Genomic DNA, 18,540 nt, shown 5'->3' on the forward strand with positions numbered 1-18,540 from the left:
TCATAGGCGAGCGTGTTACCAACTAGGCTACTACATCCCGAACAAAACTTTGTTTGTCAGTAAAACGTTAAGCATTGGAATTTCATTCCTTATTTAAGGGTAAATTAAAATCTATATATTTTTAACAATAAATCAGCTATTTAGCATTCACCTTTTCTGTTTCTGGTTCCTCTCTGTTCTTTCCTTCTCTTGCATTGTCAGTGTTGAAGTAATTTATCTCTGGTAATACATGAAAAGGTTATGGAGGTTTGAAGCTCAGATTCGACACATAGCCACCAGGGCTGAATCCATTTAAAATATAATAATCTTTTGCTAAGCTAGTGCCGTCTCTAGTCAAACCCCACAAACCATTTCTGCAGTCCAAATGGTCTACGTTTAATCTTTAGCAGTTGATTAATGTAAAATATCTCAATTTAGCTAGAACTGGTTTGCCATCCCATAAAAGCTACATTCCTCATATGGTGGCATGTGTGTGTTTTCTCTCTTGTTTGTGAGCCTGATGTAGTTCTACTGCAAGGCGACTGTGGGAGCTGGAGTCCTGTCTCTAATTCCCTCCATGGCTCTGCGGACCATAATAGCAGAACGTGTCTCGAGGCCGAGGAAAGGAAATTGGAAGGGAACGACTGCTGCCGCTGGCCTTTGCCGCTGCACGGCGTGATAAAATGTCAAAGGTTTTCTGTTTTCAATCTGTCAGAGTTTACAAAGGCAGCTGACCTACACCTAACCACAGCTTTTTCATCTGCACAGTTATTGAGCTGACAGTGCTTTTGGAATTACAGTGGACATCTTTTGCGAGGCATTAGCCATCAGGATGACAGAGTATCTATTTATCTTTCACAGCGTTGTCCAGCAAGGAAAATGCAGAACGGTTTGACACATAACAAAGCAAACATGTTTGAGGCGACCAGCAGTCTGATTCTTGTCATTTGTATAAGGTTATGCCATTTTATCAAGCTGCCTCAAGGCAACTGCAGGCTTTTAAAATGTTATAAAGCTCATACAGGCAATATTCCTAATCAGATACTGACATATTAAGTATCCTGCATATATGGTTGGTTGTATTTGGCAACGTGTCACTGTCATGAACAGCGTATACCTCGCAGTGTAGCTTTTTGCCAGTGCATTCTGTGATATTGAAGGCCATGTGTTTTCAATCACTGCCCATGAGCTCTCTATATCTAGCTGTGGCTTTAATTAAGGTAATTCCCTGGGCAGATATTCAACGCTTGGATTTTAAGAGATGGGTGAAATGTCAGCAGCACAATAATCCTCCTTCATGTGTTCATTTTATTCGCTCTTCTTATTGGATGTTAATCTGAATCAATTAAAATAACCCCTTCCTCCCAAAATGGTGGAGGTCATTTGGGAGGACTATAATATACTTATGGAGTTTTATTAAGAATCAACAGCAGTATACAGACACTATTCACACTATTACAATTAAAATTTCAGTAGTTCTAATCATTGACATGTATCTACATCCTTTTTAAGTAATATTTTTTTATTGTACATGTTAATAAACAGATTAATAATTAATTAAATAGTTAATAGAAAATTATGACAATATGTCATATAGTGAACAGTGCTGTAAAAATGATCAAATACATAAATGCATTTGCAAGTGTTAAAATTAATTATTGCTACAAGTAAATCTTTGATAGTAATGCAGTAACCACTTGCCACATCTTGCCATATCTTATACATCATTTCAAAGGTTTTTAAAAGACTGACTGTTTTCCTTGCTTACAATGATTGGATGGCCAAAACCATATTTTAGACTTCTGTAGAATTTTATATCAGTCCATTAAAAACTGGGCGGCACATGATTACATGTCAGCTCTAATAGCCACAGATATCGCTGATGAAATGAATGTGAAAGACCAAGCAAGAACGGGTCGAGCTGAAATGTAGTTTCTGGGCATCTGATGGATCTAGGGAGGATGAAGCCAGGAACAGACAAACAAGATGAGGCAGGTCCAATTGCTGGGCAGGACAAAGGGAGAAGAGCAGGTGAGCAGCTACTGAGCTGAATACATCATGTGCTGAAGACTATAATTAAGACTAATGGGGAAATATCACTGCCATTTAATGATAATAGCATCTGAACATCTTGTTTGAATTCGTCCAATAAACCTGCTGTCAGTGTCCCTTTAACATAACGATGTCCCCTGTAGAAATCATCAGGTGTCTGTTTGGGCAATATTTTCAGTGCCTGTGCGCCATTCCAATCTGGCTACATAAATAGGTTAGGTGCTTAAATATTTGTACATATCTAGTAATGTAAGCAATATAAAGTATTATTTATTAGGGCTGTCAATAGATTTTACAATTAATCCCAGTTAATTATTGTGAGTCAAGTGTCATGGTCACATAAATATTTAAAATATTTTCATCCAAACATTGGGTCTGAAACACCCTCATCTGCCCGTTTCTATCGTTATACAGAAATTGTCTTTGGCTACGATCAATTTTGCTTCAATGTTATAAGTCAGACCCCTCATAGAAAGTAACACAGTTGAGTTAATTAATATTAACATTTGAAATATTTATACAGTAATTGCAACAAATAGTGTGTTTATTTTTACAGCCGTATTATTTATAGTAAAAGATAGTAAATGGTATATAAATGTTTCATGTGCAGCTTATTTAAACTGATATCAATGATTTTATAAAGCACAGTGACTGTGCTTTTTTTATAGAACTCTTTATTTTTCCCACTGCTTCACCACATTGAAGCACTAAGGCCTGAGTTGCACCACTTTTAACCTCTCTTCAGAGAGCTCCTTTCATCCAGGCCCAAAAGTCCATCAGTGACAGGCTTCACTTTGGGGCTAAGTGGTTTCAGAGGTCAAGAGAGGAGCGAGGCAGCCGCAGCGTGATCCTGCTAATGACCCCCTCCACGTGGCACAAGAAGGAGGAGGCAGACATGTGGAAGGTAACGGATCAGGAAACGAGCCTCGGCTCATTGAGCATCATCTGAGGTTCACTCACTCGACGTGTGAGCGAATGCTCAATGAGCTGCTTTGGTAAATTTCACCTCCGCTTCCTCTGGGCGATCTGTGAATGCTCTATTGGACTTTTCCTGATTTCGTGTTCACATGTTGAGCACATCGGCTTCTCACCAAATGTTAAATGTTGCATAACAAATGTTGCTTTCTTTCCTCGCATTTTTATTGTAGAGCGACAAACGATGCAGTGTCAGCAAAACCTCTTACAAAATAATGCCGGCTCGAGTACAGTCCAAAATCGTTGTCTTTTATTGGACTACTTTCACAGACTGATAATTGTAAAGCTATAATAGAAACTTGCCTTGAATTGCAGATAATTTGGCTCTTTGACGGGGAAGAAAGATGGGAATCAATTCACATTTCCATGACAGCTGTCCCTTCACAGCAATGTTGGAACCGCTGTGCTTCGATGATTGATCCGAGCCGCGTAACCTTGCAATTAAATCCCACCTCAGTATGAGAATAGCAGGTTAGACAAATCCTAGAAATCCTTCGTTACAGGCCAATGAGCAGATCGACAATGGGCAATCATTTAAAACCTTCCCCACGGTGCAGAAGGGACAATTAAATGTCTTAAGCTTTTTTCCCTCTCTCTCTCTCTGTCTGCCCTGGCTGCAGTGACACAATGAGTGCTTTGCCGCATTATCAGGATTGGGGCTACATGCAGGCCTGAGGCGCTCAGAATCAACCCCCGCCATCTCTGACACGAGCCTGTCACTCACAGGATGAGGCGGAGGAAGAGGGCTGCCTGGAAATTAGAGCTTGTGTAATCGCTCGATCAATGAAATGTTGACATAGATTGCACGAGCCTGGGCCGAGAGAATAATCATATGTTATGTCTGGGGAAAGAAAGGTGAGGTCACATGACAAGTGGGTAACAAATTTTCGTGCACAGATTACATCCTTCTAATTTTGTATTGTGTAAAATTACATCTTTCAATGCATGCTGAAAAGTCATTTAAATAATAATAATAACATTCATTGTGAAAAGCTACAAGCTGTTACTTTATGGATCAATTTCAGAAACCACTGCCATTCTTTTCCCCATCAGCATAGTATGAGCTGAGCTGGTGAGCAATGTATGCTCAGAGGTCAAGTCTCATTTTGCTTTCCAACATCTCTTCTTAGAAGGTCAACCTTCTCCACACCTACCCACCATCAATAAATCTGTCCATCAGTCCTATTTGGGGAGCTTGAGCTTGAGCTTCTGTCACTTTCTGTGGTGGTTTCTACCCTACAACATATATATCTCTCACCCCTATAATTAATTACCCACATCATGATCCTTAGACTTTACAGTAGAATGTTGCAGACTGTCTTCTTTATGGGTTCAATTGTTCCAATAAGCTCTGAGGTGCAACAGTGCTGACAAGATAATTGATGAGCTCCAAGGCCTTTGCTAACAGTCTAATTCATCACCAGTGACATCTTTGTTTTGCTTTCAAATCCTTAAAGCAAGATGCAGAGCTCAACATAGATGTTCTAACTTTTCATCTTCATTGTGCTTTTTGCTGTACCAGTTAAATGCAATAAAATATGATGGCCATGTATGATTAGAAGTCATATGGCTTTCTGGCTGCTGCTCTTTTGTCTCTTCTCGGCCCTTCCATTATTCCCAAGGGAAATTATTTTGAAGTCATTTGGATGTTCTGGGTAATATCAGGTGATTAGCAAGAACTCCATTCAACCCTCTCTTTAATTGCTGTCCTGTAATGCCAAAAAGTGCATTATAAATTTTCAATTAGAAGTCTGATGAATGAGAATGTCATTAGTAATCCTAATGAGATGGAGAGGGCACTGGGAGAGGCTCTGAGAGTTAATTTGACAGGCAGAAGTGTAAAAGCAGGGGGAAACAGGCATTGCAATGTGTTGCTGGTTAATTTGCAAAATGTGCTAAAACATTGTTCTCTTTTCAATCTTTAAAATCCCTGTGCTCTTAGTACATGCATATATATTTATACACACACACACACCAACAATAACATTTATTTCTTATATAGCCCAGTATATATGGATATACATTTAATAAATTTAATAAATTTTATGTATTAGGGTTTGCATTATAATTCCAATAATCATGATATTGTTCCTTGGTTCCTTCATGACCACCCCGTGGTTAAGCACAATCCTGTATGGTACAGAGCTAGACAGACTTTACACAATGCACAAACCAGACTCTGAAACATGGGACATTGGGACTCCTTCAGCATTCGTGTTGGAGAACTGCTCTGTAGAACTCTGGATCACACAGGCTTAACTATAGGAACGGATGAGATATAACAGGCCACTCCTGACACTTGTTAAACAGCGAGGATCGCTATCCATGCCGCAGGGCCCTGGTAAGGAACCCACCATCCAGAAGCCAGGAACAGGTAAAGGCAAGTGCACACTATGGGATTTGGACTTACCAGAAAAACGGCGGCCACGCACTGCATGACACGCAGACAAAGACATACACCTTATGGGAGGGGGAGTGTGTCGTGTGGGGCGGAGCCGGCACAGACATGACACATACCAACCAAAGCAAGAGTAATTTTCCTGTTATGAGGAAAGGAGAAAATTTCTAACAGGCAGCCTCCATCTTCTACTTGTGTCGCTGCTTTCTGGCCATTATCCTTCGGAAAACCTGAAAATTGCTTGTCTGTTCTGAAACTGACTGGCATCTGCTCATTCCTCACACAGCTCGCCACTACCTTCCACCGATGTTATGGATGACGAGTATAAAAAGTTTGCAAGATGAAAGGATAATACTGCAATGGAAATAGCCAACCTGCCACCAAAAATATCAGATAAAATTAAATTTAAAAAGCTGCATTAGAATTCTGCACAACAGTGTGCTCTGTTCAGGCAACATTGGTGTTTTGAAAACTGTATTAGGAGAAGGATTCCTGCTTCCTTGTACTTGCTGGTGAGTGTAGCTTGCTGGTAAATATGGACTTTTAGAACTGTCATTTTTTCCTACTACACAGTGGTAGTAGCCTAGTGGGTTCACTCGCCTATGAACCAGAAGACCCAGGTTCAAATCCCACTTACTACCATTGTGTCCCTGAGCAAGACACTTAACCCTAAATTGCTCCAGGGAGACTGTCCCTGTAACTACTAACTAAGTCGCTCTGGACTTGGGCGTCTGATAAATGCTGTAAATGTAAATGAACCTTGTTATACTCCCTACCACAGTGCCCTCTTGTGGTCTTGCAGTCAAAAGTCTTGATTCCTGTACCCCTGGAGTACTTTGAAATGCATAGAATTAGAAAAATGCATAAAAAAATACATTTGGACTAAGCCAGTTTATGCAAGACATTGTCATTTGCATAATCATTTTCTCATAGATATAAAAAAAACTTGAAATTGAGTCAGAAATATTACATCGTGACTTTACGTACACCCTGCTTTTCCATTCAAACATTTTGTAGTCAACAATTTTAATTATGTGGTGGTGCATAGCAAGAGGGAAATTGTGAACATTCATGCCTTATTTCAAATAATTGCATCTCAGCTTCCTGTTAGGAAACAGCAATGTAGCAAAGGAGTGTCACTGAAGAAAAAAAAACTCTCTGCTGAATTAGTTACGAACAGGAAATTGCACACAGAAGAGTCATGTGGCTACCAACAGTACACTATGGAGGGGGTATTTTATTGCCTTGGAGGGGTTTCTTCCCTGTGAAATAATCTGTGGAGACCTCTTTATCATGGGCTCTCCTCTCTCATTGTGTTATATCCTTTGATTTTCTTTAGAGTATATTAGACGACAAGAGTTCTTGGTTTCTGCACTCATCTTGTACCTAGCTCTGCAACATGCAAAAAAAAAAGATCAAATGTGAATGTGAAATACTGGCATTTTTTTAATCCAGGATATCCTCCATTCATTACCATTCCAGCCCACACTGCTTTCAACCAACCTCATTCTTTATTTGACTTTAAATGAAGAATTAAAGCTTCTGACCAGTGGATCCCCAAGAAAGAGGATGGAAAACCACAAACCAGAAAAGAAACATCTGACCAGTAGGTGGTGCTGTAACCTCAACCCTCTAATGCCAGGTAAGATGCATCTCCAACAGAAGTGATGGTGCTGTGGCCATTTTGATTTCATGCTATCAGTCATTGGGGAAAAAAATGCAGCACTTTAAACCTCAACAAACCTCTTTATGTAACCGATGTTGATGTTGAGACCATCTATTTCCTGAAATTAAGTATTTCCAAAGCAGAAGGAGCATTTGTAGGCTGCAAAGTTGTGCCCTCTGTCCAACCTACCCGCCCTCCTGTTGCAGCAGGAAGTTGTGCGAATCCACCAGGTATCTATTATTCAGCACTGAGTGGGAGGCACGTCTCCCCCACTCTGAACTAACAAAAGAGCACAATTTCACAGCCTTTTCAAGCAAAGACACAAGACGACGCCTGAATATTTTATATATCTCCGTCAAGCACTCCACATCAATGCCGGTTACATGGAAAGTGTGCAGGTGTGTGTCTTCTAAGACTAGAACCTTATGAAGGGGTTTGCATTGTGTTGCAACATTGTGTCTGAGCTTTTAGCCATGGTTAGAGCCAATGAAATCCCTGTATTCTGCTAGTCCCACCAAGTTGAGGAGAATGGGCTCAGGCCTGTCACACAGAGATCTCATCTTGGTTTCCCGCCCTGATTCTGAGGCTGTGCAGATACCTGCATCTCCCCCCCACACGCACACACACATGCACAGCCTCTGGCAGGGGAGGGCCTGGTGTTCTGTTGACACATGCTCGCAGACTGACTCAATCTGGACTCACTTCACTTCAGAATCTCAGCAATTTGAGTTGCTATTCTCAAACTCGCACACGGAAACGTATTTTATACATTTGCACAATATTTGAATGCCCAAGCTATGAATGGCGTGATACTTGTGTAGAGATATGATGCATTTGTAGAGAAAAAAGAATATGACCCAAGGGTTGAAACATGGTAGAGGTAACATGGTAGCCTGGCAGATAATGCAGCATTCCCACTGACTTCAGCACGATATAATGCCGCACAGAAATCCATGCCTTTTGTGTGTTAGATACAAAGTGCAAGAGAATGACACCATAGGTCTCAGCCCACAGTCAGAGCAGGTCCAGTCCTGCCAGCATTCCACTGCGCACACGTTACCAAATAAGGGAAGGGAACGAAAAATATCTAAATGGCTATAATCAAAATCCAATCTGAGCAGTGCATGATTCTTTCTGACACGTTTTGCTCACAGACGTTCCAAGGCGTACGTGTACAGTGGGTTTTCAAAGTTAACAAGTACAGTTTCTGTCTATAAAACATTCATTTAAAATTGTAGAATATTTATAAATCTTACAAACAGAGTATCAATCATTTTTTTTCACAATATGTAGCTTTCATGTAGCTCATTTTAAAACATTCAAAAGCAGTTTTCATTCATGTAATAAATAAATCATGCACATTTTTGCATAGCAAAAAAAAGAAAGTACACAACATTTGAGGAGACATTCAAGGATTTTTATACACAGTCATATATGTGTAATTGCATTTCAATGTTGAGGCAAAAGAAAAAACCTGTGTGGTCAAATTCTAAAGTCTTATCACAGGATTGCGTGTCCCCCTGTGTTATCACAGCCCATGTAATGTTTCCAACATTTTTCTTTTATATTGATTAATTGTATGTTGATGAATGTGAACAGTTGAATGCTTACTTTGTAGTACCACCCACACCTGTCCATGTTTTTTTTTATCCTGCAATTCAGAAGAGATCCGTACAAAGCATTCCATGTTATAATGAGTTTTTCTTTTTGAATGTTAATTACAAGGCAACTCATTTATGGTGGGAAAAAAACATTTTATACAGAATCCCAGCACAATCATGACTCCTGAGACTGCAAGACCTTTATAAAAAAAAACAAAGCTATTAATGGTACTTTAATTTGGTATAGGGAGATGTAGAATCTGCCTCTACCTGTGTGGACCCAGTAATACATCAGGTACAGTACATAAAGCAACATTGTACAGAACTATTGCAAGTGTTTACAGATGCAAGAGGTCAGAGTGTTTCAGCTGGAAACCCAGAACATGTGACAAGTCAGGGTGCTGCGTTTAGGACGTGCTGAGACACATTTCTCACACGATGCCTGAGACAGGAGGCTGGGTGCAGACTAAGCAAGCAGCCGTTTAATGTGCACCCTGGCATTTTCCTTTAGAACAAGTGGAAAATGCAAATAACCCTCTGTTCAAAAGTCTCGGATTTGTTTAAGATGTATGGCTTTTTTTCTTTTTTTTTCAGAAAAAGACCCATTTCTATGTAATTGACATATTCAAAAATGTAGTTATAAACCGTATACACGCATGGTACAACAGAATAAAAAGAGATATGTGTGGGCGTGATAGCAAATAGTTGACAGTGAGTAAGAAATTGACGGACAGGATGTTTCTTGCACTCTGTTGAAATTACTATGGGCAGCCAATGACTCGTACGTCACCCTTATTTATTGCAACAATCAAAGCGTGTTTGAACAGACCCTGGATACTATCAAAACCTTAGTCTGGAGTGTAACCATTTTTATATAACACAGCATTTATGACATAAAAAGAAACAGCATAAATTGCACAGGTTTGCAGTGTCTTCTTGTCTTAAATATTGCACGAAGGCCCGTATTGACAGCTGATGAAAATAATGGGTCAGGAGTGAATTAAAGAATGTTTCCAGAGAATTGGGATAAAATCAAGGACACAGTGTCTGTGTTCTCTTCATTTACGGCCTGACCTACAGGCTTTGTACACTTCGTGACGAGCAAACGAAAAAAAGTTTTCTTTCGTGGATGTTTCCGCTCCCGCCACAATAGCAGCCAGTGGAAAGAGTCGATGCATTCCTTAAACAGCGTGTCCAGACACGATTTCTCACTGGGTGAGACGAGAGAACCGAGGGGGAAGGGGGGATCATAAGAAAGTGTGGGCTGCAGAAAGATCAGTCATTTCACAGGTCTCTTGTAATGAAAAGAAACCAGTTTTAACCAAACAAGAGAATGCAGTCAGAGCGCAGAATAATAACTTTGAATTGTAATTCATCACCTTCATTTACATTTTCTTTTCTTTTTATGCCATTAGTCAATGACAATGTATTAATGTGCACAGATTCCTCTTTTGATTTGACAGCTTGTGAACAGTTAAGATTTTGTGAATTACTTAAATATACCCATAAGGTTGACAATTACATGGAATCTTTGTAATATGAAGGTTGTACAATGTTTGTAATTCTGTACCAGACATTGCATAATAGTTGAGCCTGCAAATGTGTCCTTTGAGTGTTTAGTTCTGTTTGGATATATACAGAAATCACATGTTTCAATCTGTAGCAATAATAAGCATGTTACTGATCTAAAACTACATTCCAAGCACATGACTGGGAAGGGAGATAATTATTTGCCGCAGGCTCTAGCCGTGTTTATGGTCGGGGGGTTGACAGTATCATGAGAACATGCTGAATGACGACGGGAAGGTTTTCCTGTTAAAAAGTTCAGACTGCATGTGGAGGACGTGGCCAGAAGGCACGTCCAGGCAAGGTTTGAGAGAGGTGGGCGAGGCTTTCTACCTTCCCGCTGCCCCTATTGGCTCGTGCAGACAGCTAAAATGCCATTACCTGAGACAGGTAGCAGGATAAGAGGTTACCATCTGAAGGAAGAAACTGTCTGGATTACATGCTGCTTGTAAAGATCCAGGGCAACGACACTCTCTGCACTTCACCCTATTTTCACTTTACTTTTCAGTTACTTTTTTATTATTTGAATACCTCTGTTGAGATTATTTTGTAAGTTTACTCTTTTTGTATGTTTCTCTGAAATATTTTTTTCTTATTTCCAGGTATGTTTGCACAGTCCAGTGAAGGCCAGAGGGCCTAGTTACTAAATGGGGTAAGTTACCAATGCTGCATTTCAACCCCCCCAAAAAGAAATGCTGTAAAAATAGCTTCTGAATAGCAATAGTTCTGAATGAGGCTCGCACGCACAGTTCTTGTCTCTGCATGTCCTGGAAGAGCCTGCAGATAAGCGAGCAGGTCCCATCTTGCTTTGGGAGAGGCATGAGAGCACTCCCTGGAGGCGTACGTTGCAAACATGCTCATTAGCCTGCATCTCTAGAGAAACAATGTCTGTTGTGCGTCTTGGACGTTTCCTAAGAATTAGTGTCGTTGATTTAAATATTGTGCATCTTTGTACTTTTACAGTATTTGGAGTTTCCTCAGATGGCCTACCTGGCGATACTCCAGGGATCCCCAGTACCGGCCATGTATTCTGTCCTTCATTCCACCGGAGTCTGTGTCATTGGCTAATCAGATTTCAGTGGATTGAAGAATAAGAGACATGGAACATAACTTCTTGGAAGGCGTTGTACGCTTAACTAAGTGCTACAGTGTAAAGGACCACACGGAATCCTCTGCTTAAACAGGCATACAAATTGTGACTGAGAATGAAATGTTCCAATAAGTTTAAACCATTTTTTTTTTTATTTAAGGCATTTTGAGACATAGCTGATAAATCTGTCTAATCACCTCAAAAGCATGTTTTGAACGTTGCACGCTGAGTAGGCCAGAGGAAAAGATGGCAACCAAAAGAAATTATTCTCTGACTTCTGTATGCACAATTTCACACATGAAAAGACATCTGACAATAAAACAATGACAGAAGGGGAAACAAAGTGGCCTGATTGCCTACATCTTTCCATACCATGAAATAAACTTGACATACAATTAGTTCATTAGTCAATTCATGAAATTACTACATTGTGAGATTTGGTTGATATACTAAATTCTCTTAAAGATGCCCTTTCATTGAAAGTGCAGGCCAGTTTTCTCTCTGTAAACCTTTTAATTGCTCCAAATATGTGATCACATGTTCAGGCATTTTTCCTCTTTCCTTGTTTTATTTCCTTGTATATATTTTTTTTCCACTGGAAGGCTCCACCCCCACTCCTAGAGGACCCATGCCTTACTTACTTACTTATCAGGTACAATTAGACATCTTCATTAGATTTCACATGAGCACACACAGTACTGTTAATTACAGCTAAAGAGAGCACTGGAGGCGATGTGACAGATAAAACTGTGTGACACATCATCTGGTTATAATTCCTTCTCCTACTACATTGTCAGTGGTAGTGCATGGTAGTTAATGGATGGTAGAACTTTATATCCTGCATTTCATGTGGTAACAGAAGTAACAGCAGAACAATAAAGTGTACAGCATTGAATTAGAAACACTTCTTGTGCAAAAAATCATCTAACGCTCATTGTCCCATACAAACCATCTGTATAGGAGGATAATGTCAGATATCAGCAGAGTTATCCAGTAGAGAGTACTACTAAAAAATTCAGAAGCCCACATTAAAAAAAGAAATTCAGGTCACACTTTGCTAACGTAATGTCATGAATTGCATTTAGTTAACAAACACCAGAGAAGTCTATTGCTATGCACAATGACACTGCTTTCTAATTTCGTTCTACCCCATAGAGGCATTGAAATATTGAAATGTTTCTTTTTCATGCATGCATGAAGGTAAGGAGATGTGAGGCAAGACATAAAACCCATTATTTCAGTCGAAGCTATTCGTAGTGCAAAATTACTTGATCTTTCTGCACTTATTATTGTCTGACACATTTTACATATGTTTATCATTATGTATTAGACCAAATTGTATATATGGAAAACAAATATAAGCTTAGTGTGTAATTAGTGCTTCATTATTAGTTTACATTACTCCATTATATGAAACCACAGCAAGAGTAACATAGAGACCTGGCTTCAAAACTACCTAGAGTAACCAGTTAGAAACCTGTGAAACAGGAAATGAAAGGTCTGTAATACTGTAAGCCCTCCAATAGTAAAGTTGCAAAAAAAAATTTATTAAGTGGCCATGAGGTGTGTGGTTCAAATTAAAAGTCTGTATGCCATGATACTCACAATGCATGTAAAAGCAACTTTTTATTGTAGAAAAGACCCATTTGTAATGTTTAAAAGCAGGGTCAAATAACATAAACATCAAACTATTACCTTTACAACCACGTAATAAAATAGACTTATTACAGCTTAATACACTTAAACTTACTGCATTTATAAGATGCCCATATCCAGAGGAACGTACAGTCAGTAGTTGCAGGGACAGTCCCCCAAAAGACACTGAGGGTTAAATGTCTTTCTACACACTAGGCCACTACAACCCAAATTAAATGTGGCATGTACACATCTTCGTATTCATCAATGAGAAATGAGAAGCTGGTTTAAGCTTCTCCTGAGCAACAGCCCAACTGCCGGTTGACCTTTTTATTAGAAATGATGATGACAATAGGACTGACTGCCGCATATAGCGAGGAGAAGAAGATCCGCAGGTCGGACACCAGTGCCGAGCTCATGGTGCCCTGTGTGAGTGTGTACACCCACAGACCGTTGTCCACACCATAGAAGACCAGGTAAAGCGTCACCAGGGTGACCACCGTCATGGCAGCCCGTTGTTCTGCCTGGACACCTTGCCTGCCACCACCTCCAGCTCCACTGCTGCTGCGGAGGCCCTTGACCTGACGACTGTGGCGGTAGAAGAAGACCAGGATGATCAGGCTAGCAGAAGCCATGAGGGCCATGGGCACCACGTCCCGTACCACCTGAATTGCCCCGTTGGCATCCTGCATCAGTTTGGATGGGAAGTGCATGAAACAGAACTGCACGTTGATGCTGTTCTGCATGAGGGCGGAGTCGTTGCGCGTGCCCATGGCATAGAGAATAGGCGCCAAACTCATGGAGGCGTTGATGACCCACAGTACCAGGAAGGTGCCCCCCAAAAACTGTGCAAAAAGGTCCCGAGCAGTGGCCCAGAGTGATCCGGGAGGGGCGATGCTCAGGCACTGGTACGCACTCAGGACGAAGGTCAGCCAGATGGACAGCGAGCGCACTGTACGATACACAAAGATGACCACCTTGCAGCCCACGTCACTGAAGACATTAGCCAGCTGGAAAGTGGCAAGGGCCTCCAGCAGGCAGCGGATGCCAACCACAATGAGGTTGACTGACGCCAGGTGCAGCACAATGGCATCAGCTGGGAGGAGGCGCTGCTCGTGGTACGCCACCAGCAGGAACGCCGCGATGACAGCGCAGTTGCCTGGAACCCCACACACGGTGAGGGACAAGTAGAGCGCCCCACGAATGAGAAAGTCAGATTCCATGGTTGCTCCCCTACCAAGCCCAGAGACAGAAGATAAAGTCACACAGTGAGAAATAGAAATGTTCCTTCGTGCTTTGTTGAGGATTAGTTATATCTACACATTTCCATTTAGGTAAGACTACATTTACAGCATCTTGGCTATAAAGAGAAGAGAAAAGGTTCTAGAATGAAGGAGGCGTCTCCTTCTTATAGCTCTGAAGAAGGACCTGCTGGGGGCTGGAGGAACTTATGGTCCAGTGACCTCGTCCACCTCATCTCACATCTGACAATAATACCTCTGCGGTGTACACCTGGCTGGTTGAGCTCCAGATGTGTCTCCATTACTGTCTCCTTTGGGCCATGAACAATGGTAGGTTGGTTTAAGATGAAAACAATCCACGGTTTGCCTTAACCCAACAGGAGCTCTTTCAGAAACAGAAGACGTGAACAGACCTCGGGTGAAACAGTAGATACTGTAGGAAAGCGTTATGAGAGCGCACCGAAACCAGATGCCCTGACTCATGGAGTGCCACCGTCTTGCCTAGTTTTTTTTTTTCCTGCTCAAACATGTCTGATGCATCATAAAGAAGATAAAATGCTGTGACTCTCATGAAGGTTCTTGAAGGCAACGGTAGTTTCAAAAATTGAACACAGTAGTGTTCGTACTTCATGATTCATGAGCACTTCATGTATGTATTTTATCATGGGACGACGGCACTGTGTAAAAAAGAAAAAAAGCGAAAACGATTGAAGTTAATTGAATTCTTCACTCGTAGACTTTGAAGTGCAGATGCTCACATTACGGATGGAGATTATTACAGGGGTTGTACACACTGCTGGTTGTGGATGCCCTGTCAGTAATTATAGTGTATAATACACACAACTGACATTGTGAAAGTCTCGGATTATGTAGATCGCACCACTGACTGGAATAAATACGATATCAAATGCCTTGTTTAACTCTTGTGTAGGTTTCACGTCTATAAACGGGGGGGAGGTCATTACAGTTTGTAGGGTGACAAGCTTTGACTAATTGGTTCTGTGCGAAACGTAATATCCAGCTGAGGCTGGGAGCAAGGAAACGTGCCACAGCGTTTATTATTTCATACAGGGAGGAACTTCCAAAGGACAAACATGTTTGCAGCTCTTGTGCGAAACGGGAAGGGAATATGCAGCCGAGGCGGCTAATAACAAAGCGGTCCGATGCGTTGTGTGCATCCATACTAACAATGAATATTAACGGCTCTGTGTCTTTTTCTCTGTGTCTCTGTGTCTTTTTCTGCATTAGTATTTAGATATCATACGAAATGACACGGCTGCTACGATCCTACTGAACTGGCCATTGGGGATTTGGGGCATTAGGTCTCATAAAGCACTAATTAGACAAGAAGAGAAGCAAAAGCTCAAGAGGTTTCCGCCATCAGGAGCAGGACTTTGAGGAACAAACACGAGTTTGCTCCAGCCCTGATGATGCAACGCTCATTACAACACGTTTTGAAACTTGCGCGGGCTTGCCACTGTAATGAGTCCAGATTTCGCATAAACATTTCAACTCCCCCATGGGAAATTAACATCACACAGAGTTATTAAATTAACGGCACTTATTTTTATAAAGCAAATAAATTAATACATCCAGAGAGAGTAAATCACGGACTTTCAGTCTGATTGACAGTTGATGGTATTCTCAGTGTTCGAATGTAACACTTTTCTTTGAGACAAGGCGTGCAACATAGGCGTGCAACAAAGTTTCGGAAAACTTCGATGGGGAAACTTCATGCATTTGAAAGGGATTTCAGGAACGAAAAAAATGATCAATAAAGTTAAATACGAATTTTAAAAAATTGTACAGTGCAGTATATCTGTAACTATGAAGGAAGGAGTGTGAGAAACATGTGCATGATAGCTTGCAGTGCCACCATGTGGTTAGAGTCTGCCATGGCAACAAAGCTATTAGTAAGCAATGTCAATAAGTTCAATAAACCAATGAGCCAATATTCCAGGTGTTACCAGTGACAACAATTTCGATTTTTTTCTATTGCATTTGCTGCAACACTGTTGCATAAAATTAACACTTGTGATGCGCAAAATCAATAATCAATAATCAAACGTTTCACTTTCAGTACTTAAAGAAATGAGTGAAATCAGCCAGTTAAATGAATTATATGCCATATAACAAAAAAAGTATTTTAAGTATAAACCCCATGGAGAGCAAATTATTTTTCCCCCTTTCTTCTTGTTTTGCCCCTGTCAATCTTTGAATGTTTTCCGCATTGTATTTAAATCCCCTCTATTCCCCAAGGCTCCCTGGAAGGTATATACTCACAGCCCTAGAGCACAGTGACCCACCATTGTTGGAAAAATGCAAGAAAGGAGAGTCTGACGCAGTCACAGGTGGGAAGGGTCGTAACTATAAATGCCATCTAGAATACTAGAGTACTTTGACAGTTTTTACGTGATTGGAGTCAGTAGAAATCGATTAACGGCTTAATGTTATTTTCTGTGTGAAAAACTTAACGCAGGACTCATGGATCTGTGCATCACCATCAAAGGGGTGTCCTTCCTCTTGCAGACCGGACTGGGAATTCTGGGCAACCTGATGGTCCTGCTGGCGTACGCCCACATTGTGTCAGAGCCGCCGCAGCTCCAGCCGGTGGACCTGATCTTGTGCCACCTGGCCTTCGCCAACCTGATGCTGCTGCTGACCCGGTGCGTGCCTCAGACCATGACTGTGTTCGGCCTGCAAAACCTGCTCAATGACCCGGGCTGCAAGGTCGTCATCTACGCCTACCGCATCGCCCGCGCACTGTCCGTCTGCATCACCTGCATGCTGAGCGTCTTCCAGGCCGCGACCTTGGCTCCCGGGCCTCGCTTGGCCAGACTGAAGGCTGAACTGCGGAACCTTGTCGTGCCCACGTTTGCCGCGCTGTGGTTCATCAACATGGCCGTGTGCATTGCAGCGCCGTTTTTTTCCGTGGCCCCCCGCAACGGCACCGTGCCCCCCTTCACCCTGAACTTGGGCTTCTGTCACGTGAACTTCCATGACAACCTGTCCTATGTTATCAATGGTGTGGCGGTCTCATTTCGGGACTTTGCCTTTGTGGGCCTGATGCTGGTCTCCAGCGGCTACATCTTAGTGGTGCTGCACCGGCACAGCCGGCAGGTGCAGGGGATTCGCCGCAATGCTGGGAGTTCCATGGAGACCCGGGCAGCCAAAACTGTCATTACACTTGTGGTTCTGTACACGGTCTTCTTTGGCATCGACAACGTGATCTGGATTTACATGCTAACTGTTGCCCAGGTTCCCCCTGTGGTGGCAGACATGAGGGTGTTTTTCTCGTCCTGCTACGCCTCCCTCAGCCCTTTCCTCATCATTTCGTCCAACAAGAAGGTGAAAAGCAGAATGATGTGCACATCATCTGAGCAGGAGCAGACCACGGCCAGCACTAAAGACTCTTCTGATAAAGGCTAAAGGGCTCTCGGGGTCTTAGTCTACGTTTAAGTCCATTCCTCTGTACTGTAAAGATGATGCCTCTTTCAGAACTCTTCTGTCTGGTTGACTGTGAGCTTTACATGTTTTCTAATAGCCTCAATGTTTCAATGTATATCTGACTGTCGAGTGAATTTCATCATAATTTAAATGAATATGTTTAAAGCTATCGTAAAAGTTTTATCTTGAAATGCTATATTGAGAAAGGATAATGCTATGTGTGCAAAAAGTATAAAAAAGTAAGATTAATCCTTTACATAACAAATTTGTCTTTTTGGCTGAATTTGTCTTTTTTTAATGGAATTGACATTAGTCTGCAATATATTCCAAATTGATGTTTTGTTGACTGTTGGTCTGTATGGTCAGGGACTTCTCTTCTTATTGTTTTTGACAGTTCATTCATTTACATAGTTATTTTATATTTTTATATATTCTTATACAGTACAGGCCAAAAGTTTGGACACAGCTTCTCATTCAATGTGTTTTCTTTATTTTCATGACCATTTACATTTGTAGATTCTCACTGAAGGCATCAAAACTATGAATGAACACATGTGGAGTTATGTACTTAACAAAAAAAGGTGAAATAACTGAAAACATGTTTTATATTCTAGTATCTTCAGAATAGCCGCCCTTTGCTCTTATTACTGCTTTGCACACTCTTGGCATTCTCTCGATGAGCTTCAAGAGGTCGTCACCTGAAATGGTTTTCCAACAGTCTTGAAGGAGTTCCCAGAGGTGTTTAGCACTTGTTGGCGCCTTGCATATTTGCATTATTTTATTAATAATAAAAATCTAGATTAAAGATGCATTGATAAATAAACCTTATTTCTAATATTTCTAAGTCCGAGAGTTTTGTTGTCGTTTTAACAACTCGACTGACATCTGAT

General features: G+C 41.2%; 2 protein-coding genes across 2 annotated transcripts; one reads left to right on the forward strand and one right to left on the reverse strand.

The window, feature by feature from the left end:
* Nucleotides 1–13,249: 13,249 nt before the first annotated feature.
* ora2 (olfactory receptor class A related 2) lies at nucleotides 13,250–14,365 on the reverse strand. Its single transcript, XM_028998941.1, has one exon. It carries the CDS (start codon nucleotides 14,183–14,185, stop codon nucleotides 13,250–13,252), a length of 936 nt encoding a protein of 311 aa, XP_028854774.1. The 5' UTR covers nucleotides 14,186–14,365.
* A 2,160-nt stretch (nucleotides 14,366–16,525) lies between these two features.
* On the forward strand, nucleotides 16,526–17,879 carry ora1 (olfactory receptor class A related 1). Its single transcript, XM_028998773.1, has 2 exons — nucleotides 16,526–16,554; nucleotides 16,683–17,879. The coding sequence occupies exon 2, from the start codon at nucleotides 16,688–16,690 to the stop codon at nucleotides 17,630–17,632; it is 945 nt and encodes a 314-aa protein (XP_028854606.1). The 5' UTR covers nucleotides 16,526–16,554; nucleotides 16,683–16,687; the 3' UTR covers nucleotides 17,633–17,879.
* Nucleotides 17,880–18,540: the final 661 nt, after the last annotated feature.

The sequence above is a fragment of the Denticeps clupeoides genome, chromosome 12 (assembly GCF_900700375.1).
Source record: "Denticeps clupeoides chromosome 12, fDenClu1.1, whole genome shotgun sequence".
Lineage (NCBI taxonomy): Eukaryota > Metazoa > Chordata > Actinopteri > Clupeiformes > Denticipitidae > Denticeps > Denticeps clupeoides.